Source organism: Marmota marmota, unplaced genomic scaffold, assembly GCF_001458135.2.
Source record: "Marmota marmota marmota unplaced genomic scaffold, marMar, whole genome shotgun sequence".
Classification (NCBI taxonomy): domain Eukaryota; kingdom Metazoa; phylum Chordata; class Mammalia; order Rodentia; family Sciuridae; genus Marmota; species Marmota marmota.
The window spans coordinates 14,508,144-14,533,594 of NW_026000185.1; the positions used below are offsets into that span (position 1 = coordinate 14,508,144).

Here is a 25,451-nt window from a genome sequence, read left to right on the forward strand (position 1 = left end):
ATTTGTTTGTGCTTTTGATCTTCTGGTTTTAATATACTTAATATTCTCTCTCTGAGATTAGGAATAGGCAGATAGGAATGGGCGATGACAATGATTTCTTTTATATTTTATTCATTTCTGTTTTGATTGAATTGTTCTAGTGGTACAATAACCAACGAGAACAATTTAAAATTGGTATCAGCAACCAAAGAGAATCTCATTTCTATTGGAGTGACCTCAAGATGCTACAGAACCAAGGATCATCGGCCAAAACTCAGTGGGATACAGGTTTGATGTCCAGGTGAGTTGGCTGGATTTAGAGCACGAGGCTGCCAAAGTCCGGCTCCCTATCACAAAATGAAAACAGTAAGTCTAAAGAGGTCTAGTGATTTTTCCCAAGGTCATTTACTAAGTTAACAGCAGACAGCTCCAGTGAGAAGCCCTGTCTCTTGATGCTATCCCCACCCCTCCTTCAATTTCATTTCCATTTTCTGTGTGTGCATGAGGGGGCGTTTTAAAACTCTGTGCTTTTCTTATAGTTCACTTAGCTTTAAAAGTACAAGATGACATTAATTAGAATTTAGCAGTATAAGATAAATAAGAAATAGACTTCTACCAGTTATGCTAATACAGATTAAAATAGCTTCCAAATATCAAACGTGAATTTAACTTGGCAAAATAAGACTGTCAATGAGAACATTCTTGAACATCATGTGGTAGTTTCTTCTTTACTTTCTTCTTGGTACTGGGGATTAAACCCAGGGGTGCTTAACCACTGAGCAATGTCCCTGACTTTTTTTTTTTGTATTTTTATTTAAAGATAGGGTCTCATTGAGTTGTTTAGGTCCTTGATAAATTGCTGAGGCTGACTTTGAACTTTGCAATCCTCTTGCCTCAGCCTCACAAACTGCTGGGATTACAGGTGTGTGCCACTGAGCCTGGCTATGTGGTAGTTTTTTTTAAAAAATAATGTAACTATGGTGATAATGTGCTCCCCTTTGGACCTTTAGACAGACCCAAGTTGAATGAACCTTCTAACAAGTAGTAGATTAAGAGAAAAAACTAGGACAAAGGCTTTGTCTATAAATGTTAAGGTAGGACTGCTTCCGTAAATTAAGACAGAAAGCTTAGAGGCTCTAAATAAAAGCTCATTTGTATGCAAATGTCAACTACAATTAATTTATACACCAATGTTAACACAGATTACTCTGTGCTAATAGCTGGGGCGATGGTTACCATAGGAATAAAGAAAAGGTTTTCTTAGCAATGTAGCACGTTCCTTTTAGTTAATAGAAAATAAAATACTTGTCCCCACATAGCCTTGGGGGATTGATTCCAGGATCCCCCAATGACACCCAAATCCTCAGATGCTCAAGTCTCTTTTATAAAATGGCACAGCGTTTGCATACAACCATGCACATTCTTCTGTATACTTCAAGTGATCTCTTGATTACCTGTAATACAGTGCAAATGCTGTGTAAATAGTTGTTATGCCATATTACTTAGGTAATAATGATGAGAAAAAGAATTCTGTACATGTTCAATACAGAAGCAATATTTGCTTCCTGAATAGCTTTGAACTGTTTGGTTGAATCTGAGGTGGGAACCTACACACATGGAGGGCTGACTGTATATTAAATTTCTTAACGTGATATGGTGGATTAATTGTAAGGGCCTCACTTTTCTACCCGTCTCTGTACTCCCACTCTTTGCATTGTGTCCTTGTAGTCAACCTGTTTCACCCCTTTCCCCCACATCTGCCTTATGACTTGCACTTGCCAGTATAAAGCGGTGTCCTACATGCCTGTTCCAAGCCTAGCTCTCAAGAGGTCTTGCCCACCTATGCTCTCTCCATGAGAACAAGCCCAGCCTAGTCTATTGGACGATGGGCAACCCCAAAGAGCAGAGCCAGGCCATCCTGGAGTAGCCAGTCCTCCACTGAGCTGCCAGTTGACTGCTGATGAAAAAGTGAGCCCAGCCAAGGTCAGCTGAGTCTAGAAGAACTGAGCAGTTGACTGCAGGCTTGAGTTGAATCAGTGCCTGCTGTTTTAGACACCTAGTGTTGGGTGGCTTGTTATGCAGCACACTTATGGCAGTAGGTGTCTATGATTATTATTAGAATTAGAGATTCTATTTCAAAACGATCCCAGTCTTTAATTATGAAATCCAACACATACTCTTATAGGGGTGGGGAGTGTTTATTGAGCAATCATGAAGCTATGAAGTCTTCAAAGAAGCAACACATGCATATGTGAGTGCCCACTGTGTTACACCCAGAGAGATTCACACACACACACATACACACACACACAGAGTCATTGAGGGATATCTGATAGAGGAGATCAAATGAATACTCATTGAATACTTAAGTAACACTCAAGACCTAGGTGTAAATGAGTAAACTTAAATACATACAGGTATATATTTTTTTCTGTCTAGTAAGGGTAGCACTGTGATGTGGCTGGCTATAAGGAAATCTCTTTCCCATGAGATGTAATCTGGGTGATGCTTTGTCAAGCTGCACTCTTTGGATGAGGGTGGGCATGTGACCTAAGCTAATCAATCAACGTTTCTGTGGAATCTGAAGTTCCAGGTAACAGGGGTTGGAGCTCAGCCCATTCCCTGAAGAATTAGCTGTCTCTTTGATCCTAGAAGCTCTTCTGGTTTTGTAGGTATGTATAGGTTTTATATCCAATTGTTCTTTTAATTTTGAAATCTTACACAGAAAAGTTAAGAAATAGAGAAATGAACATGTATAAACCATCTGCAGGGTTCAACAATTACTGATACGTTTCCATATTCACTTCATCATGTCTCTCTACGTGTTTTTGTCATAGAGTTATTTAAAAGTAAGTTGAGGGGCTGGGTGTCATGGTTCATGCCTATAATCCCAGCAATTTAGGAGGCTGGGGCAGACCAAGTGCAAGTCTGAAGCCAGCTTCCACAGCTTAGAGAGACCCTCTCTCAAAATAAAAAAATAAAAGGCATTGGGGATGTGGCTCAGTGGCAAAGTAACCCTGGGTTCAATCCCCAGTATCAGTCAGTCAGTCAGTCAGTCAGTAAATCAATCAATCAATCAATGTAAGTTGTGGATGATATCATACTTCTAAATATATTATCAAGTGTCAACTAAGAGCAAGGTCATATTCCTCCATAACCACAATATCATTCTCTCTCCCAAGAAAATAATTCCATAATGTCATCTACTACAGTCAGTCCAGAAGCAAATTTTCTCATTTGTCTCAAGAATATGAATCAAAGCTTTTCTTTTTATAAAGAAGGATCCAGTTAAGTTTCATGCACTGAATTTGGTTATATCTCTTTAGTCTCTTTAAGTCCATAAAATACAGTCCCCCCAATTTTTTAATAATAACATTGATTTTTTTTATTTGTTACAGGTGGTTTTCCCACAGAGTAACTTCATTTCTTACCAATTAATTGTTACTTAAAAAGTGTTTTACCCAGAATTGGTGTCTGTTGCTTGATGGTGAAGGAAAACACAAGGTGTTAGATGAACTGGGAATATTAAATGTGGGCAGGTAGGGGTGGTGCTTGTGGAGCAAGGCTTCTGACACTCATTGAACATCTGCCCTGAGCCAGGTCCTTACTACATGCTTCCTGTGTACAGAGAAAGACAGCAACAGTGTCTGGAATATCTGGATACTGAATTGATTTTCCTTATCCCACTTAGGTGTGTAACTTTGCTTATGCTGAATTTGGTTCAAGAACCAAGAGAAGTTGATAACTATAAGGGATTAGAGTTGTGTTTATGTTCACATTATGTGTATGTATATATATAGATAGATAGATAGATAGATAGATAGATAGATAGATACATATTATTTTTTCTTAGAGTGGTCTGCATATACTAGAACAGTGATGTAGCAAGAAATGTGCTGCTGTTTTCAACTGTGACATGATTTTGCTTGTTCAGGGAGTGTTTGTGTTAGGTGCTCAAACAGCACTAACAGGAAAAGACCAGGATAAGTTGTTCCTAAAACACACAGTGACTAACTTATGTGTTGCCACTTCTGTTATGTTTCTATATCCTTGGTTGGATTGGAAAATTTTCCTGCAAGTGTGTGTGTGTGTGTATGTGTGTGTGTGTGTATGTGTGTGTTTTCTTTCTACTAATTCATCTGTAATTGGACAATATGCAAGTTTCTTAAGTCTCACAGCCTTATGAGGGCAGGTGATATTTCTATATCACTCAGAATGGTTCTGCTTCTCTGATCAAACCGGAGTGATGCAGAACTGGTTGCTATCTCATCAGGCGAGGAATCTGGAACCCAGCCCAGATAGATGCAATAGCTCTAGGTCCCATGGCTCTTCACTGACAGTCCTGGAAATGAAATGCCATCTCCCCTCATCTCTATTCTTTACTTTTTCCCTTCTGTATAAAGAATTTGATTCTCATGTTTATATAATTTTTAAAACATCTTTCCCAGAATATCCCCCCTCATATTCAAGTCGGAGTTGAGTCCTGTTAAATCTACCTTAACCTTGGCTTGTAATCCACCTCTTCCTCTTTTGGTCCCCTGCAAGTTTTGTAAAGCCACACCTATGTCTTTCACACTGCACACAGGGTGCTGGGAAGGAGCAGGCGGTTCTCGGAAATACGTGAGTGGATGAGCCTCTCTAGGAAGAAGGGAAGACAATTTTTGTCAAAGTCCATTGTGTATAGGTCTTGTGCTGGGCACCAATAGAAGTAAGAAAAGGAGCTGAAACCTCCTAGAGATGAATCCCCCCAGTTGTTATAGACCAAACGTGTCTCTCTCCATGAAAAAAAGTTCATGTCCAAGTCATAATCCCCAGGACCTCAGAATGGGACTGTTTTTGGAGATGGTATTTACGGAGGTGATAACATCAAATTGAAGCCACTAGGTCCCCACCCCCGCCCCGGCCCTCCCAAACCAACATGACTGGTGTCCTTACAAGACAGAGAAGTTTGGACCCAAAATGTACAGGGAGAAGACAATGTGAAGACCCAAGAAGAAGATGGGCAGCTATAAACCAAGGGCAGGGATGTGGAGCAGATCCTTCCCCCAGGACTCTCAGAAAGAACTGGCCCCTCCGACAGACACCTTGATCCCAGACGGTCCGTCTCCAGAACTGTGGGAAAATTAATTTCTGTTGTTTGAACATCCCATTCCTAGCAAACGAATATAAAATTCCAGATGGAAAGCAACTCTATATGACTACAAAATCTATAATTTTTTACTATGTCATGATGAGAAATAGGGCGACACCCTCCCACACCCCCACATCCCACCTGTTTTTTGTTATTGGGAAGAAAATGCAGAGGAAAGGGAAGATGGTTTTGGAGAATGAAGTGATCATATGTCTATAATTGGCTTAGAGGGGAGGTGATTTCTGCCTTCCTTCTATTTAGTGGTACTGCTGCTAATTTCCACTTGTTGAGTACTCACTCCATACCCTCCTCAGTACCAAGAATTTTACAAATATTCATTCAGCAATTGCTTGCAACAACCCCATGAATAATTGGAAAATCATTCTCTTTATTTTACTGATGAAGAAACTGAGTCTCAGAAATAATTTGCCCAAGTTCATGGTGAGATCCAATTTGGGGCTTTCTGTGTGACTCTGGCTTCAGAACCTGTGTTTTCTCCCATAATTCTGGTTTTATTTCAATGCAAAGCTTGGCATTTACTTTTGCTTATCTGCCCAATCCAACCATCAGCTTCGAGAGTTAAAAGGTTCAGTGATATTTGATGATATGCTAAAGGGTGCTGTCATACACCTCCCCTGTGGTAAATTCTGTCATCTTTAAGCAAATTGGCAGCTAATACATATTTTTCAATGACTTACTGCTTCTGCAGTTTTTAATAGGACTTGAGTTTTAAGGGAAATTCAGGTCATAGAGTTCTACAGGCGACACACTGGTGGAAGAATTAAGTTGACTGAAATCTTCAAGTCACAGAACCAATAATTAATTAGGAAGGGGGAAAGGAATAAAGAAGAAAAAAAAAAAAAGAAAATTTATCCAGCTAACAAAGCCGGTTGATTCAAGTGTTTGAATTAAAATTCATAGCCTTTGCTTAGACTAGCCAGTATTCAAATTTTAAAGAATTTGTTATTTGAAGCCTTTATAAAACTCTCCACTGTTAAAATGTATGCCATCTGGGATTTAGCATTTATAAAATGTGCCGTTAAGAGATGCCAAGAGATTCCTCATGCAAACCAGATGGTACAATAACAACTCTGTATTTTTTTCCCCTTTGGCAGAAAAATAGTGCTCTGAATGATTTTAAACTTATGTGCATAAATTAAGCCAAATCAACACTTCAGGGACATTACGATTTCAATATTCAACTTAACCCACCTAAATATTTTCATCTGGAAAAGAAAAAAACAAAAGTGTAGACAATGGTTCCTTTTGATCTCTTCATGACTGTATACATTTTTTCTTAACAATGTTTCTAAGGAAAACAATATCAATGACCTTCAATGTGGGAAAGAAAGTTTCTTCTTATTTTAAGAGTGATATTGTGTTTAAATCCACATTGAATAGTTTGAACAGTTTTATTACTTTGATAAAGAGAAAAAAAATAGGACAGGTGTAAGTGACATTTTCTGGAGAAAGCATTTGACATGTGTTTACCTCAATAGTTTGGTTTCTCATAAAGCCCCTATTCAGCACAGAGAGAGGGTGGGAACAGTGTCTTGTTTCAGTCTTCCCTGGTTCTTGTAAGTTTTTCATGTAACAACAAGACTTTTGTAAATTCCCTTTTAGATTTCCTTTACTTTCCTGTATTGTTTTTTATTTTCATTGAAATTCATAATAAGACCCTCATTAGATGAAGTAATCTTGTTAAAAGCAATGTTCTGCTCAGATCTTTTTCTTCCTTATTACGTAAAAATGTGCTTCCCTCTCCCTACAAGCAGACTTCTTCTGTAATTAGACATGAATAGCTTTATTTAAAGAACAAACACAATTTGCTTTGAAAAACCAGATCTTTTAGGGTGCAGGGGGCAATCTCATTACCCAAAGTATGTGTTTCTGGGACGCAGAGGCCATTGAATTTCTTTCCCAATTAGCAGCGAATAGCTCTTGGGAACAACAAGGGAGACGTTTGGTTTTTACTTTGCTAACACTGGTTTTTCTTAGGAGTACATAAGACAGACATATCAACTGTCACTGTGTCTCTTAGTCTGTGTTGCCTGTTTTCCCCTCTCCAGGAGCAAAGGAACCCCACCAGACTCTGTGTGACAGATAGTCAGAATCCTAGGTAAATTCTTCCTGGCCAGCATTGGACCCTGTGGTTGATGGAATACCTGTCTAGTTTACCTGGCTGTTAGTAGCTACTGCAAAACTATAAACTCAACATGGAACAGTAGACTATGTCATTGTTCTGAGAGGAGCAGAGCATCCATTGGTGGGAGGATCTCTTCTGTGCTGCCCCTGCGGTAGTTGTTTTCTACTAGTTGTTTTCTCTGGTCAAAAGTAAGAGCTGTCTGGGTAGAAGGGATTCTCAAAATGAAATTTGAGAATTAAATACTCCAAATGCCAGATAATAGATTGAGTTGAGTTTCTAGAACTTTAGGGAAATGAATGACAAAATAAAAGCTACCCCTGTGAACCTAAGTGACAGCCCAGAGGACACACAAGTCACTGCCGGATGTTTCTTAAAGCTGGGTTATACTAGTGGAGGAGGGTGGAGAGGTGTAGGGGCGCGGCTTGGCTCCAACAGGACAGGTTGAGGGCCATGAATAAGGTTACCGCCACTCGGGTCTGACCCTCCAAGTCTCTGCCATGTGTAGGGCAAATATTCTTGACCTTGAAAGAGGCCAGCAGTATACTGTTGCTACACCCTCAAATATTAATTTCCATGAGAGCAGTAAGTTCAAAACATAGTAAAAATCCATAATATCCCCCACTGACTAGAAGACTCCCCAGAAGGACTTGGTGTCTAAATTATATGCACATCTACATTCTTTTCATTAACTTCTGCTCTCACTATTTCTCAGGAATTTTGTTTCCTTTGGGCTTTGGGGAATAAGAAAATAGACCTATCACAATCACACAACTTCTTATAGTTGTAAAACTGTACTTTATAGTTTGTAGGGAATTTTATCTTGCTTCATCTTTACTACTGTAAAGTTAGTTGATGGTGATATTTGTGATCATTAGCAACATCTCCCAGTTTCACCCACAAGGAAACTGAGGCTCAACCAGATGGAGCCACTTTCCCTAGATCTTAGGGACCCCAGGTCTTCTAGCTCTGAGCACAACCTTCTTTCTCAGCCTCACCTTGAAGGGGTGAGGTATGAAGGATATTCAAGTTCAGAATGAGTTGCTTCTGCTTTTCTTTCTCTTCATCACTTATTTTTCTCCTAGGGAAGAAGTTTCCTAAGGAAATGTCAGAGGGTTCTGGGATCTTTACCACTTAAAAAAATTCAGTTGTTTTATCTTTCTTCCCTCTCTCCTCCTCTTTCTTTTTTCTTACTGCTGAAGATTGAACCAGGAATGCCCTACCACTGAGCCACCTCCTCAACCCTTTTTATTTTTTACTTTTAGACGGAGTGTCACTAAGTTAGTTGGTGAGACTAGCCTCGAACTTGCCATCCTCCTGCCTCAGTCTCCCCCATATCTGGGATTATAGGCAAGCACCACCATGCCTGGCTCAGATATTTTATCATTTCATAGGTGGGTTTAAGTCCAAGTCATAAGAACCACTAAAGCCAAGATACTCTTCCTCATCCTCCTTCTCCAGTCCTCTTTTTCTCTATAATTGCTCTGTCCATTTAATCATCTGCCTTCATCCTCACCCTCATTATTCTCCTCCTCTTTATCATCCTCTGACAGCAGAATCCTTAATTGATTGACACATAGGACTGTACCACAAATAATTTATCTTTCAGAAGCCCTTTCCCTGGATATGTATATTTTTCTCTATCATACTACACTAATTAATCCAGTTGTGTCTAAAGATCTTATGCAAAAAGTGAATTGAGAAATAATCTTTCCTTTTTCTCAAAGTGTTCACAAACATGTTTGAATATATCATTCTCTCTGGGCTAAAAACAATTTTTTTTATGGCTAACTAATGCTGTCCTTCAGGCAACTTCCTACAGCTTCTGTTGTTCACATAGAAACCAGAAAAAAATAACAGTGACCCTTGGAGCTAATTAATTATTGTAGGGATTCTGGAGATGAAAGCTCTGTACTTTTACCAAGTAGGCAAATAATTTATTTTGAGATACAGATGGACAAAAAGAGTTAAGAGGAATAAACATCATATCACTTTACTGGACTATTCTCCAAAATACTAAAGATTTTGTAACAACATGGGAAGATATTTATGGCAGGTTAAAGACAGGAAAATACATAATGCAAATGGTATGTAATGTTAAAAATGACATAAAAGTATACTGCAAGTTCTCAGTTACGTAAAGGTGATAGATTTTAATTTTCTTGCACACTTAGGCTTGGAACCTGTTATTTGTATTTGTTGAGACCTGCATTGATTCTATATGAGAGTCAATTGTTATAAATATTTCCTGTGTGCTTGAAAAGAACATGCAGTTTTTGGTTGATTGCAGGGTTTTATGTATAATTTAATACCAAGCTTGTTAATTATGTTCAAATGGTTTATATCTTTACTAATATTTAATCTGATCTGTAACACTAAGGAGATGTGTTATAATCTCCCATGATGATTATGTATTGTTTTTTTCTCTTAAATCCTATTTAATTTTGGTTTTATCTATTGTAGGGCAATATTATTTGGTATACATAAGTTTAGGACAATCATTTTAAAATTAATTTTTCTTTTCATTTTGATGTATTTTCTCTTTCATCTCTAATAATTTTTTGGCTTGAATTATATTTTGTGTGATATAAATGTAGCTACACCAATTTTCTGTCTGCTTAATATAACTTTTGCTTTTTTTTCTTTCAGTCTTTCTGCAATTTTATATTTTTAAATGTGTCTATTATAAATAAAACACATTGACTCTTTTAAATGGTGAATTTAACTCATTTAATTTTATGTTGATTACAGATAGATTTGGATTTTCTGAGTGTTCTATTGTACTCCTTATTTATGTTAATTTTTTTCCCATACTTTTCCACCTTCCCTCAAGTGGAAATTCGACTTAATGATTTAAAACCTTTTTTTCTTTTCTAATAAAAACCTATGAATTTCCCCTTAAGTAATTTAAACTTTATCCTATAAATCTGGATGTGTATTTTTCCCCTCCATATTGGGGGGACTGAACCCAGGGGTGCTTTACCACTGAGCTATACCCCAGCCTTTATTTATTTGTTTGTTTTTATTTTTTATTAATTTTTAAAAAATAAATGATAGTGGAATGCATTATAATTCTTATTACATGTATATAGCACAATTTTTCCTATCTCTGGTTGTAATATAAAGTATGTTGACACCAATTTGTGTCTTCATACATATACTTTGGATGATGATGTCTATCACATTCCACCATCTTTGCTAATCCCCTGCCCCCTCCCTTTACCTCCCACTCTTCTGCCCTATCTAGAATTCATTTTTTAAAATAACAGGATCTCCTAAAGTTGAGCAGCCTGGCCTCAAACTTGCAACCCTCCTACCTCAGACTTCTGAGTAGCTGGCATTACAGGCATGAGAACTGTGTCCAGCTCTTTGTTCCAAATATTGGACAAAAGACTTTTGTCCAGAATACATAAAGAATTCTTATAATTCATTAGTAAAAAGACAACCCAATGGAAAAAAAATGGGGAAAAGATTTGCATGGAAAATTTAAGAATGTCTAATAAGCACATGAAAGGTGTTCACTTGGGCAATGTCAATTAAAGCCACATGATACCTTTCATACCTACTGGGATGAATATAAACAAAAAGATGGACAGTAACAAAGACTGGCAAGGATTTGGAAAAATTGGGACGTTCATACATTGCTGGAGGCAATGTGACATGGTACAGTCACTTTGGGAAACAATTCAGCAACTTTTTTTTTTACTGTATTTTATTTTTAACACAAATGTAACATAATTAGTGTAGTAGTTTTACACATTTATGGTGTATAGAGTGAAACTTTAGTATAAATCCAATCAAATCAGGGTAATTGACACATCTGTCACCTCAGACATTTATCACTTCTTTTTGTTGGGAACATTCAAAATCCTCTCTACTAACTATTTTGAAATATGCCATTAATTGCTGTCAACCATAGTTATCTTACTTTACTACAGAACATTGGTTTGGTATTTTCTAAAAGTTAAATATAAATTACTATATAACCCAGCAAACATTCTGCTCCTTGGCATATACTTGAGATGTAAAAATATAAATCTGTACAGAAACTCATATGTAAATATTGATAGTACCTTTTTTTTTGTATAATTGCCAAAGAAAGGAGAACATCCCAGTGTTCATTAAACATTGAATGAACGAAGAATATTTGATAGGTTAGCATGATGGAATATTATTTAGCAATAAAAAGATAAACTTCAAAATTTATCCTTTGGAAAAAAGCTAGATGCAAGACTATATATTTTATGATTATATTTTTATGAAATGCTCATAAAAAGCAAATATACATAGAGAGGAAAAAGATTAGTGGTTTCCTAGCATTGGGAGTGGGAATTAAGATGGGTGGCAAATGAACATGTGGGATATTCTTAGCATGATGAAAATGTTCTAAACTTGAATTATGGTAATGGTTGCAAAGCTTGGTAAAATTTGCTAAGAATCATTGGAGTATATACATCAAATGGGTAAATTTCAAAGCGTACCAACTATATACCTCAATACAACTATTAAAAAGACTACCCCAGTCAACTAGACTAGTTCTGAATATTTTGGAAATTATTTCTTTACATTCTGTGTTAAGATAACCAGTATCATTAAGACTTGTAATGGACATGGCAAAAATTAAACATTCCTAAAAGCCCTCAAGATGAATAGAGCGGACTTCAATATTCAATGTCATGATCATTCCAGAAGGAAAAGGTCCAAGTTCAGTGCTGCAAATCTTTCTGGCTGCCTTCCAAGGAGAGAGGCTGGGATGAACTTTGTCCTAGCATAACGCTCCTTATCACTGATTAACCAGCTCTATAGGACAGTCACTGTGCCAACATTCGGCTTTGCCTGAAGAGAAATATTCAGCCAAGCCTCGGTGAGCAGGAAAAAAATGTCCACTCGCTACCACCAAGCTGCTAGTGATAGCTACCTGGAACTTCTGAAGGAGGCTACCAAGCGAGATCTGAATCTTTCTGATGAAGATGGAATGACTCCCACTCTCCTGGCAGCCTACCACGGGAACTTGGAAGCCCTAGAAATAATCTGCAGCAGAGGGTAAGCTCAACCTGATGGTTCTGTAAGAGACAGGGGTTAAGGTAGGATTTTACAGGAAACAGCAAGAGTCAGGGAAGTCAGTGAAAATGCTTTGCCCTCTTTCTAGAATGTCCAAATAACTGGCTTTTTAGAGAAAGAGAGAATATTATATTAGAGATGCAGTCGTTCTCACGGAATTGGCTCCATGGGAGGGGCTCACCCATTAGCCAAAGGCAGAGGATTGACACTGAGCTCTAAGGCATTGTTACTGGCCTGGGGGGTGGGGAGATTTTAATCTAGTGTCTTTACAAATCTTTTTCATGTAATTTAAATAGTGGAATCTTTAAAAAGGGGGCTGGGCATGGTGGCACAGGCCTGTAATCCCAGCAGCTCAGGAGGCTGAAGCAGGAGGATCAAAGGAGTTCAAAGCCAGCCTGAGCAACTCAGCAAGACCTTGCCTCTGAATAAAATACAAAAAAAGGGCTGGGGATATGGCTCAGTGTTTAAGTGTCCCTGGGTTCAATCCCTGGTACCAACACACACACACACACACACACACACACACACACACCACAAGACGTTGCCATTCTACTTGGTTTTAAGTTGCCAATCTTGCCTTGGCTGGAATAAAGGATGTGTTTTTATATTTTTTAATCTATGCCATTAAAGTCCCACAGTCTTTTATTAGTATACACACCCAGTGCAAGCCCATAATTTTCAAATGGAATTGTTGGCTTTCCAAGTTATAACAAGGACTTTCAACTATAGTAGGGACTACGTCAACTTCATTACATCTCTAGCCACTACACACACACACAGCCCACACCAAAGGGGTTAGGTAGTGTTGGCCATCATGACCTAAGAGGGGGAAAGAAATAAAGAAAAGTAAGGAAGAAAAGAAGGAAGAGAAGGAAAAAATGTAAACAGGAGAGCCAAGTGAATTCAATTCAATACATATCGCATATTATTAAATGGCAGCCATTTTTTTTCCTAGTCACTGGGGACACTGATCAATAAGAGAAACACAACTCCTGACCTGAAGGTCAGATTTGAGAGGGGAAGACAGATGAGCCATCTAGGACTTGGGTTGAAGAGGGAAAGTAGAGGGTACTCAGGGTTAGGGAAGTTTCTACCGGAGGGGAAAGGACTTCAGCTGGGATTCCAATAAATGAAAAGGTGTTGACCAGGCAAAGGTGGAAGGCAGCGAGACTCCCCTAAGACAGCGCACTGTGCATTCCGGGAACAGAAGTTGAGTGTGGCTGGACATGGCTTGAATAGGGACAGGAAGGACTATCATATGTGATGAGACCAGATTACGGAGAACACTGAAAAGAGGAGTTGAACTTAATATCTTAAGGGTCAGGGAAGACAAGTCTTGTGTTCATGCAAAGGGGACAATTAAGTAGTTTCATGTTTACCAAGATTGCTCTGGCAGAGAGAAGATCAGGGACTCTTAATAGTGGAGATGAATTGGACTCGGATAGTGACAGTGAAAATGCGTAGGTGCATGGATTTGAGTGGCAGTTCAGATGTAGAACGGATAGTGATTGACTGGCTGTGGACTGAAGAGGAAGAGGAGGGTCAAAGCTCAGGTGCTGGTTCAAAAAGCTTGTAGATGTTGAGACCCTTAATTGAAATTGGGGGGGCCCTTGAAGGAAAAGCAGGAAGAACCCAGGGTCAGGAGAGTTCCTGAGTTCTGGACTCAATAAGGAAAAGAATGAAGTTGGTCTTCCCCACTCCTTTTGTCTGATTTAAGACTTCCTTTCCCTATAAATATATGTATTTACATGTTTACATGTTTACGTAAATATTCATGTACATGTGTATGGTCCACATCAATATTCTTCTATAAGAATATTAGTAGTCAGGGCTGGGGCTGGGGCTCAGCGGTAGAGTGCTTGCTTAGTGGGTTCGAGGCCCTGGGTTCGATCCTCAGCACTACATAAAAATAAATAAATAAATAAAAATAAAAGTGTTGTGTCCAACTACAACTAAAAAATAAATATAAAAAAAGAATATCAGTAGTCAGCAAATTTATTTCTTAGGCAATCCCTCTCTTGGACAGATAGTTTGTTTTTCCTGGTTTGAACAGTGCTGCAATGACTATCCTTACTTATAAAGCTTCACTCATTGTTAATTGAGAAAAAAAAATTCTCCAAAGGGAAGTTTTTTGATTAATTGGCCCATTTGTGCTTCTGTGCCAAAATACCTCGAAATGGGTAACGTATAAAGAAGAGAAACATATCTCACAGTTCTAGCAGCTAGGCAGTCCAGATCAAGGAGTCGGGAGTCTCAGTGTCTGGTAAGAGTCCAGTTTCTGCTTCCAAGATGGCACCTTGTTGCTTTATCCTCTGGAGGGATGGAACAGTGTCCTCACATGGTGGAAGAGACAAAAGGGGCAGAAAAAGAGGCAAATAGTCTCCATCAAGTTCTTATATAAGGATAACCAATCCCATACTTAAGAGCTCCACCTAAAGGCCTCACCACTTGGTACTGTGGCATTAGAAATTAAATTTCCCTTGAATCTTGGAGAGGACATGGATGTTCAAGCCATAGCAGCCTGCATGCAAAAGATTCTTTTCGGGGGAGTATTGGTAACTGTCCTTCAGAGAGTGAAGACATGTTTTGTTTTGTTGCCAATATGGTAGGTACAAAATGATGTATCAGGTGTGGCTTTAATGTTCTCTGGTTACTGGTGAGGTTGAAAATTATTATTATTATTATTGGTACCAGAGGATTGAACCCAGGGGCACTTAACCACTGGCCACATCTCCAGGCCTCTTTTGTATTTTATTTAGAGAGAGGGTCTCGAATTGCTTAGTGCCTCACCCAATGGCTGAGGCTGGCCTTAAACTCGAAATCCTCCTGCCTCAGGCTCCCAAGTTGCTCAGATTACAGGTGTGTGCAACCATGCCCGACTTGAAAATTATGTTTATGTTTACTGTTTTGTGAACTGTGGACTTTTAATCTTGTTCCACTTTTATATTGGGATCATCAACATTTCTCATTAATTTATAAAAATGCTTTCTAAAGTTAAAAATATTAACCCTTTTGTCATATGTTACAAATATTTTCACACAATTTATAATTTATTTTTTGACAACCAATATTTTAAATATAAATGAAAATATAAATATAAAAATATATATTTTAAGTACATATAAGTCTCTCTCAATCTTTGGTTGGTACCTCTAACTTTGAGTTCATTCATGACTATCGACTGAGATTTTCTTTAGTACTTTTCGTGTCATATTTTAAAAATTTTATTCATATATAAGTTATTTTTCTTTAAAATATAAGGTTATGATTTAACTACACTTGTCCATGTTTTTAATCATTTGTCTCAACAGTTTGTTACATAGTCCACCCTTTTTTTCCACTAATTTGACAAAGCAACATAATTTTTTTTCAATATGATATCAAAATCTAGCCCATTTATTCATAGTTATTAAACATTGGCTATGGCAACAAAAATTCTTCTAACCCTGTATTTTTTTTCATTTTTAATTGATTTTTAAAATTTATATATGACAGCGGAATGCTTTACAATTCTTAATACACAAATAGAGCACAATTTTTCGTATCTCTGGTTGTATACAAAGTATATTCACACCAATTGTGTCTTTATACATGTACTTTTGATAATAATGTCCATCACATTCCACCATCATTTGTAATCCTTGCCCCCTCCCTCCCCCTCCCACTCTTCTGCCCTATCTAGAATTGTCTATTCCTCCCATGCCCCCCCCTCCCTATCCCACTATGAATCAACCTCCTTATATCAAAAGAAAACATTTAGCATTTGGTTTTTTGAAATTGGCTAACTTCACTTAACATTATCTTCTCTAACTCTATCCATTTACCTGCAAATGCCATGATTTTATTCTCTTTTATTGCTGAGTAATATTCCATTGTGTATATATACCACATTTTTTTTTATCCATTCATCTATTGAAGAGCATCTAGGTTAGTTCCACAGTTTAGCTATTGTGAATTGTGCTGCTATAAACATTGATGTGACTGTGTCCCTGTAGTATGCTGTTTTTAAGTCCTTTGGGTATAGACCAAGGAGAGGGATAGCTGGGTCAAATGGCGGTTCCACTCCAAGTTTTCTGAGGAATCTCCATACTGCTTTCCATATTGGCTGCACCAATTTGCAGTCCCACCAGCAGTGTATGAGTAACCCTGTATTTTCTAGCCCTTTTTTTTTTCTCAACTTTTGTTTGCTCACTGATTCTACTGCTGCTCAGATTTTGTTTCCTTACCCCAAAGCATTTAAGATTTGCTGTGTTAAATTGATCTGGTATAGGCTAAAAACAAAGTCTTGTGAGGATTTTCAGAGGTCATCTTCCATGTTGACCAGAGTTAATCTTTAGACACCAATATGAGATCAAATGTCCAATTAGATTTAAAGGAGAGACAAGAGGAAAGAAAGCTAATACCTTGAATTTAGTTTATTGATTATTGAAGAAGTACATTCCAGCCTGATAATTTAAGTGTTTATTTCTTATTACCTGATTGAGTTAGTGGATCCTGTGGTAACTAGAAATTTAAAAACCCCGGCTTTCTTAGAAAGTTTAAAGCCACACCAATTATCACAGCCATCACTACTAGTACAGATGCTACTCAACTTACGATGGGGTTGCACCCTGCCTGGTAAGCCCTCAGAAGTTGAAAATGTATTCAATTACCTAATTGCTAAACATCATAGTTTAGCAAGACCGTACACTGTAGAGCACCAGTTGTTCACTGCCACGATTACATGGCAAACTGGGCAACAAGGCTCACTGCTGCTGCCCAGAATCGCTAAAAAAATACCCCACTGACTATCACAAACCTGAAAAAGATAAAAATTCAACACACAGTTTCTACTGAATGTATATCACTTTTGCACCATTGTAAAGTGAAAACCCTGATAAATATAAGTATTATGGCTTGGGGACCATCAAAATGTCCTTCCAGATTTTTTGCTTTGAGCCCATGCATGTGTGCATTTTTCTCCCTACAAAGGCAATCATGGAAATCATACTGACACTGTAATATATCATGGGCCATTTGCACTTAAAAGTTGAGATCCATGCTACTATTTAAATGACTACACGGTAGTATGTTTTATTGTTATGTTCATTCATTTACTTATTTTAAATTGATAAAAATTGCATACATCTATGGCATACATTGTGAACTATGTATACCTTGTGGAATGGCTAAATCAAGCTGATTGTATGCATCATCTCATATGCTTTTCTGTGTAAGAGCATTGAAAATCTACTTTCTTAGCAACTGTTAAGTATATAGTATATTGTTATTAACTATAGTCACCATATTGGACAATGGCTATCATGAATTAAATCCTCCTGACTGAAATTTTTGTATTGGGGACACCAACATTTCCCTAATCCCTTCCCACCCTCAACCATCATTCTTTTCTGAGACTTCTATGAGTTCCACAGTTGCATTTTTGTTTTGATTACACAAAGATCTGACATTTCCTTAGGATAAATCCCTAATATATAATAGTTGATTCAAAGGGTGACTGATTTAAAGGCTTGTGACACATATTCAAGTAAATTTGAACTATTTCATGCTTCCTCCAATAGTTCCTTTCCTCACTCCTACTAGAACCAAGTATTAATATTCTTTTTAATCATTGCCTATCTGATAGGCAAAAAAGTAGTGTATTGTTTTAATTTGCATTTCTTTGATTATTTGCGAGTCCAAATAATTCCTTTTTACATAGAAAAACATTTTTGAAAGAATGATTGTTTTTGAGAACAATTGCACCCACAAAAAATCAAATCAACAACAAAAGGAGAAATTGTAAGGGAATAGATGTTTTAGAGTAATTTAATTTAAGGAAATTGCCTATTTAATGACAATAATACCAAGCCAGCTTTAAAAATTTTTGTCAAAATGCAACTGGTCTACCAAAAATCAAGAGCACAATATTTAAAATCTCTTCAGTTAGTTTCTCTTTTCAAAAAGACTGTAGGAAAAAAAAATCAATAGTGGACTAGAGTTAGCCCAAGGGAACCACACAGCATCAGTGTTAGAATTTGTTAGTCAATTCTTTGTTGTGTAACCAAAGTACCTAATGAGAACAGCTTAGAGGAGGAGAAGTATGGTTTGGCTTATGATTTCAGAGGTTCAGTCCATGGCTGGCCAACCCCATTACTCTGGGCCTGGGGTGAGGCAAAATATCATGGCGGAACATCAGGCAAAGGAAGATATGGCAGTCAGGAAGCAGAGAGAATGAGATGGGAAGGGGACACAAGGAAGATGAACCTTTCCAGAGTGTGCCCCCCATGACCCACCTGCTCTAGCAAAGTCTGGAGCCTATAGTTACCATTCAGTTCACTCAAATTGGGATGGACCAATTAGGTTGCTGCTCTCATAATTCAGTCATTTCACCTCTGACTATCCCTGCATTAACAAGTAGCTCTGGGCGGGGATACCTCATATCTGAGCCATAAATCTTGGCTCCTAGAACAAGTTTGTGCATACCTGGGCAGTTATATACAATAGTTTCATCAAGAAATGTGAAAGAAGATAACGATTGACTTTAGAAAGACCTCATAACGCTTATTCATACAAAATATTATTATTTAAGTTATATATCAGTTTGGAAAGTTGTCTTTAAATAGAACTTTTGCAAGTGGAAATAGCTTAAATACACCAGGAATACTCATGAATCCTCTTACAATTTCATCTGTAAATTTGGAATTTTGCATTTGAAATTTTCTCTAAGGAAGACCCACTTTGATAGTCATCTTGGCTCTTCCTCATGTTCTTCCTCCTCATTTAAGGTATACTGAGATGGGAAATGCTGTGGCCTAAGCATATTGATTTAACCCAGACTTCTTAATACCCGGTCACCCTACCACCACCACAACTCACTCCTCATCCTAATTTCCTTTTTAGCTTATCCGATCCAAGGATAATTCCAGGCAAATTTAATCAGTATGTTTCTGTTTATGTCTATATAATGTCTTGAATGTTTTACAATTCCTCTTTTGATATCTAGGGTACTTAAGAAGTCTCTTGAATATGGTGGTTGGCTAAAATAAATAAAAAGTAAAACCACGTGTTTGGGGGTGAGGCACTGTGTTCCCCTAAGATGCACAACTGTGCCAAGGTTGAAAGGGGTCTCCTTTGATCCAAAACAATTAAATCAGACTGACTGTCCAGAAACTTCTTGAAAGAGGCTGCCCAACAAAACAGTTAAATAATATTTGCTTTTTTTAGATTTAATTTCATAGTCTTTTTCTTCTCCGCCCCTCACTTTTCCCTTATCCCCAGCTTGGTGCACTCTGGTCACACCACTGTATATGCTGGGTTCCCCAGGTATGCCATGCAATGTCTCGAATCTGTGTATTTCCTCAGGCTGTTCTCTCTGCAGAAGAAGGTTGCCAGTTTGTGGGCTGGATAGAGTCCACAAATGTGTTTTGTTTGGACTTCACTGTGTTTTTCTTTTAAATTTGAGCCAACACCTAAAACTTCCATGAAATTCTGGATTTCTTCTTGCATTGAAAGAAAAATGGAGGGTCTGACGATATTGTCTCTGTGTTTTATTTAAGGCAGTATCAGCTGCAGTCATGCCCTTTCTAGAAGGACATGCATTGAACTGTGTCTTCCTTGAAAGAACCTGGCCTCTTTGGGGCTCTTACAATACCTGCTTGGCTTCTTTGTGTTGGGTTTGAGATTTCTGCTAGGAGTTGTACATGACCAAAAAAAGAGAGAAAACAGGATTTGCTCTGTCTGGAAAATTATCTAACTCTGGAGACAGAGCATACATATTTGACAAGTAAGACTATAAACACTAAAATCTATAAAAGCCATTGTGCTGCCAGAAACTTAGTAGGTGGGTTGGAGGAAAAAAATAAATACATAAAAATTCAGCATTATGAATTTAGAGGGGAATCAGAATAAGTAATGTTTATAAAGCACTTTCCCATGCTTTATATATGTTAACTTTAATTCACATAATGACTCCATGAGTCAGTAGTGTTGTTAGTCTCAATTTACAAATAATGGAACTGAGTCCTAGAAAAGTCAAGCTAGAGGATTTGTGGCTGGTGAAGTGGAAAAGCTGAGAAATGTTACTTTAAGACTGTATTGAGTAAGAGATGGTTAGACTTAGAGACAGGCCTGGCCCAACCTGTGCTGCCTGTTAGCCTTGGGCAAACCCATTACACTCTGAGTCTTTTAAAAAAAAATTTTTTTAAATTTACTGCATTACAGTTATAGATGATTGTGGGGTTCATTTTGACGTAATCAGTCAAGCACAGAATATAATTTGCTCCAATTCAGTCCCCAGTACTTCCCCTTTCCCTCTTCTTCTCCCTGCCCCTATTCCTTTTTCTCTAGTCTACCGATTTTCCTTCTATTTATTTATAGATTTTTAAAATTAATACATTATAGATATACATAAAGGTGAAATTCAAGGTGCTATATTCATGCATGTGCATGGAATGGTTTGGTCAATTTCATTCTACCCTTCCTCCCTTTCCCTTCCTTCGTCCCTCCCACTCAGTCTCCTTCCTCTACTCCACTGATCTCTCTTCTGTTTTTATGGGACACCCCTCCCCTGGCCTTTTCTTTTTCTCCTTATTTTGGTCTAGCTTCTGCATATGAGAAAAAAAAACTTCAAGCCTTGACTTTCTGAGTCTGATTTATTTCACTTAGTGTGATGTTCTCTACTTCCATGCATTTACCAGCAAATGCCGTAATGTCATTCTTCTTTATGGTTGAGGAGTATTCCACTGCACGTGTATATAACACTTTCTTTATTCATTCATCTGAGTCTCCTTTTACTTCTGCAGTAAGATTCTCTTCCTCCTTCTCTAAGAGGGAGATTGTGACAATGGTGGTGTTGGGCAATGAGAAACAAAGTGCTTAGAAACTGAAGAGCATAGGGCAGGCAGGGCTCCCAGGAAGGAGTAACAGGACACTGACTCGGCTGCATTCACTAGTGCAGCTCTTCCCAGTCCATAGTGAGCCTGAGAATTACTAGAGGGTAATGTTAAACTCTACTCTAGATTCTCATTCAGTAAGTGTGGGCTGGGGTCCAAAATTCTGCTTTTCAAACAAAATCACAGATAAAGCCCTTGCTGCTGTTGCTTGTTTGTGTCCTTAGTTTGGTCCCCAGACTACCACAAGAAACTATTCAAAGGAGAAGGATTACCGAATATTATTAATTAATTCGGTGTGATCTTTTCTTCTATTTCTGCCATTTCTCACAAGAAATATAAGGAGAACTTTTTAGTCTCGTTCTCCTGACCTTCCACAGGGTCTATGTTTATATCTCTAGGCCTCCTACGACAGGGGAACTAGGAGCCTGGGCCAGGATTCCAGTAGGTGTTCAGTCATTTCACCAGTCTTCAGTGAGAATCTACCAATGTCATTGTTTCTGTGCCAGACGGTAGATCAGTGGCCTCAGTGCCATTATAACACCCCTAACCCACCTTGACCTCTTGTAGAACTATCACTCATACAATACTGGAAGGAAACAAGAATAGATGGAGATGTTCTACATTTCACATGAATACTGGTCATAGCAGACACTGCTGACTACCTGCCCAACATCTGCTCCTCTCTTCTTGTTGATGATGACCCAGTTTGGTTTGGTTGTTCGTTTCCACTTGTGACTTGAGGGAACACGGCATTATTGTGCTGGAATCATCTCTTGCCAGCTCCTGAGAGGTTGCTGTTGAATTTTCAGGAAGTTTCAGAGTTGGTTAAACACAACAATTATTGAAATAAAATGATATAAGCCTACAATTTAATAAATCATGTTAAAATAAAGATAATATATTTTACCACATTTTATTATTATCAGTGCTCTTAAAATTATACAGGTCCAGGGCTGGGGTTGTAGCTTAGTGGTAGAGCACCTGCCTCGCACATGGGAGGCACTAGGTTTAATTCTCTGCATTAGATATAAATAAACAAAATACAGGTCCATCAATGATTTAAAAAATATTTTTAAACAGATTATACAGATCCATTGATTTTATATGGAAGAAATAATTAATAATGGTAGGCTACTGCACATCTCTTCCAAACTCTGTCTAGGGATTTTATATTGGGAGGTTTAAATTTATCATTGTGAATATTCTTACACAACAGAAATTGGCACATGCTATACATCAGGGCTTTGATGATTTTCCCCTCAAATGAGCCAGTGGTTAAACATTTACCAATATGCTTTTGGATAATCCTATTCCTAGCTTCAGGGAAAAATTCTAATTGATCTAAGTTAAACATGGTACTACCCTTTCTAGGCATGGGAACCAATTCTGGCCAATGAGATATGAAAGTTGACTTGTTAGGGAGTTTCTTGGAAAGATTTTCTTCTAAAAACGAGGTAGGGCAGAGAATGGCTTTTTTTGTTTGTTTGTTTCTGGCCATATGGTGTCTAGCTGCAAGATGACATATCTAGACTTAGAGCAGCTATAGTATGTCAACGTCAAGGCAGGATAAACAGGCTTGCACTAGCCTGCATTTTGTTCGTTATTTTTGTTTTTATTTCTGTTTTTGGAATTTATGTTCCCAGAAAAAAAATGTTTCACTTGCAACTTTCATATTTTCTCTTTTAGAGGGGACCCTGATAAATGTGACATCTGGGGAAATACTCCTCTACATTACGCAGCGTCCAATGGCTATGCCCACTGTGTCTCATTCCTGATCAACTTTGGTGCCAACATCTTTGCCCTGGATAATGACTTACAGTCTCCATTGGATGCTGCTGCCAGCAGGGATCAGAATGAATGTGTTGCTCTCCTGGATAAGGCTGCCACTGCCCAGAACACCATGAACCCCAAGAAGGTCTCCAGGCTGAAGGAGCAGGCTCAGAAAAATGCCAGGAGGCAGATCAAAGAGTGTGAAAGGCTCCAGGAGAAACACCAAAATAAGATGGCCCGCACCTACAACAAGGAGGAATCAGGGACTCTTTCTTCTTCCAAGGGCACCTTCTCCAAGTCATCCTTCTCAAGTGCTTCTGCTTCCAGTACATTTGGGTCCTTGTCTAAGGGCATTAAAGATACCTTCAAGATGAAGTTCAAGAAGAACAAAGACACAGCAGAGCCCATAGGGAAGGAGGGTAGAAGTGGGCAGAGGAATGTGATGGAAGTGTTCAGAGAAGAGGACGAAGATTCATTTTCCAGGGGCTTCAAAGAGAAGCTCCAGTTCCCAGCAGAGGAGGACGATGATAAGCAACATGAATCCATTCTCAACCGTCCAGGTCTAGGGAATATTGTCTTTCAAAAGAACAGAGCATGGAGCCCTGAAGACATCTCAAACAGCAAGAGGGAGTCGGAATTTAAAATGCCCAGTGACTTGCTCCAAAGAGCAGCAGAGGCTGATGAAGCTGAGGCGGGTGAAGAGGGAGAAGCGGGTGAAAATGGCCTTGGGTCACCTGAGCTGCCTTGGGATGAGGATGAAGTGGAGTGGGAGGAAGAAGTTGTGGATGCGACTCCCCTCGAAGTGTTCTTGCAGTCCCACCACCTGGGAGAGTTCCTTCCCATTTTCACGAGAGAGCAGATTGATCTAGAAGCTCTGATGCTTTGCTCCGATGAGGACCTTCAGAACATACAAATGCAGCTGGGTCCTAGGAAGAAAGTTCTTAATGCCATAAACAGAAGAATGCAGGTGGTCCAACAACCTGGCCCGCTGGTGGACACCAGCCTCTGATGGAGAATGTTGAGTTGACTGGAGCCATGCTGTAGCCCCCTGGAAACTCTCCACCCCATACCAGATCTCTACCCAAAGCCGGACCACTGGGAATGGCTTCTAGGGTTTTGGAGGTGCCTACCTAGGAAGGAGGCCCAGACTCCACTCCAACACCTATCCAAATAAACCATCAGTGAGAAACGCAAAGGAGATCTTGGAACAAGAAAATGGCATTTCTGTTCAACTAGCCTTTGATATTGTTGAATAAAGATAGGGTTAAATGGATGACAGAGAAGGAAAAATATTCTACTTTTCTAACACTGGATTTAATCATTTCTCATCATGATGGCCGACTGCTTCCTTTCTGATCTACGCTGGGGATGCTGACTCTGGTTTTGTCCTGAGCTCTATGACTTTGCCTGTCAGTGGGGACTGAAGTTCCATGTTGCCCCGAGGCTTGGTGCCCAACTTCAACTTCCAACAAATGCTTACGTGTTTACAAACAATGGAACTGGGATCATGATATTCCTGTCTGAGAACAAGGACAGAGTGGCAGGTAGGGAGAGTAAAGAAAGAGAACATAGGTGCCTGTTGTGTTCATGTTGGATCCCTAACCCCCAAAGTGACAGTTTTTGGGGGGTCTTTGAAGAGGTGATTAAGTTTAAATAAGATCACAAGGATGGGGTCTTCATCCCATATGACTGGTAAAAGAAGAGGAAGATATATTTAAGGATGTACTCACACATAGGGAAATGTCACCCAAGGACACAGCCAGAATGCACTATCTGCCATCCAAGGAGAGAAGCCTCAGGAGAAACCAACCCTGCCAACATTTTGATTTTGGCCTTTCAGCCTCCAGAGCTGTGAAAAAAATAAATTTCTTTAGTTTAAGCCATTCAGTCTGTGGTGTTTTCTTATGGCGACCAGCGCTGACGATGGAGCACCTAAGCAAGAGGGTGGTGAAGGAAAGAAAGAAGGATAAAGAAAAAAGGAATCAGGCCTACTTCACAACTATTTTTGAGTATGTATAAAACTGGGGAATTGGGCCCAGGAGTACTCCACCACTGAGCCTCATCCCCAGCCCTTTTTATTTTTATCTTGAGACAGGATTTTGCAAAGTTGATGAGACTGTCATCATAGGTGTATGCCACTGCACCCAGCTCTTCTTGATATTTATAAGGGTTTAGTGTTTCCAGTAACTTAAAAAAAATCTAGTTTGTTTGTAGGAAATATTTATTTTAGGATTAAATTCTGTATTTTCATGCTTATTATGTATCTTTTATTTACTGTTGTCTATCACCAATGCTACATGTACGTTCCACAACATAAATTGGCAACCATTGCTCTGCTGAAATTTATTTGAAAGGAAACCCCAAATACAACTTGAAACTCTTTTGAACAGATAAACTTCACTGAATTTTTATAGCCAGACTTACATCATGTAGAATTTGTCATTGATCATGCATATAATATAGAAGAAGCTGTTTGCCTTCAGCATGGTCTAAT

The 25,451-nt window shown here is 38.5% G+C and overlaps 1 protein-coding gene across 1 annotated transcript; it reads left to right on the forward strand.

Moving 5' to 3' along the window:
• The first annotated feature begins 12,071 nt into the window (after positions 1 to 12,071).
• On the forward strand, positions 12,072 to 24,840 carry Anks4b (ankyrin repeat and sterile alpha motif domain containing 4B). The gene is made up of 2 exons (XM_015491151.2): positions 12,072 to 12,296; positions 22,874 to 24,840. The coding sequence occupies exons 1-2, from the start codon at positions 12,133 to 12,135 to the stop codon at positions 23,964 to 23,966; spliced, it is 1,257 nt and encodes a 418-aa protein (XP_015346637.1). The 5' UTR covers positions 12,072 to 12,132; the 3' UTR covers positions 23,967 to 24,840.
• The last annotated feature ends 611 nt before the right edge of the window (positions 24,841 to 25,451 follow it).

Excerpts from the sequence above, each read along its gene's own strand:
- Anks4b (XM_015491151.2), top strand. The coding sequence starts at position 12,133 with ATGTCCACTCGCTACCACCAAGCTGCTAGTGATAGCTACCTGGAACTT. Across the intron at positions 12,297-22,873 it reads GAAATAATCTGCAGCAGAGG|AGGGGACCCTGATAAATGTG; the intron begins GTAAGCTCAACC and ends TTTCTCTTTTAG.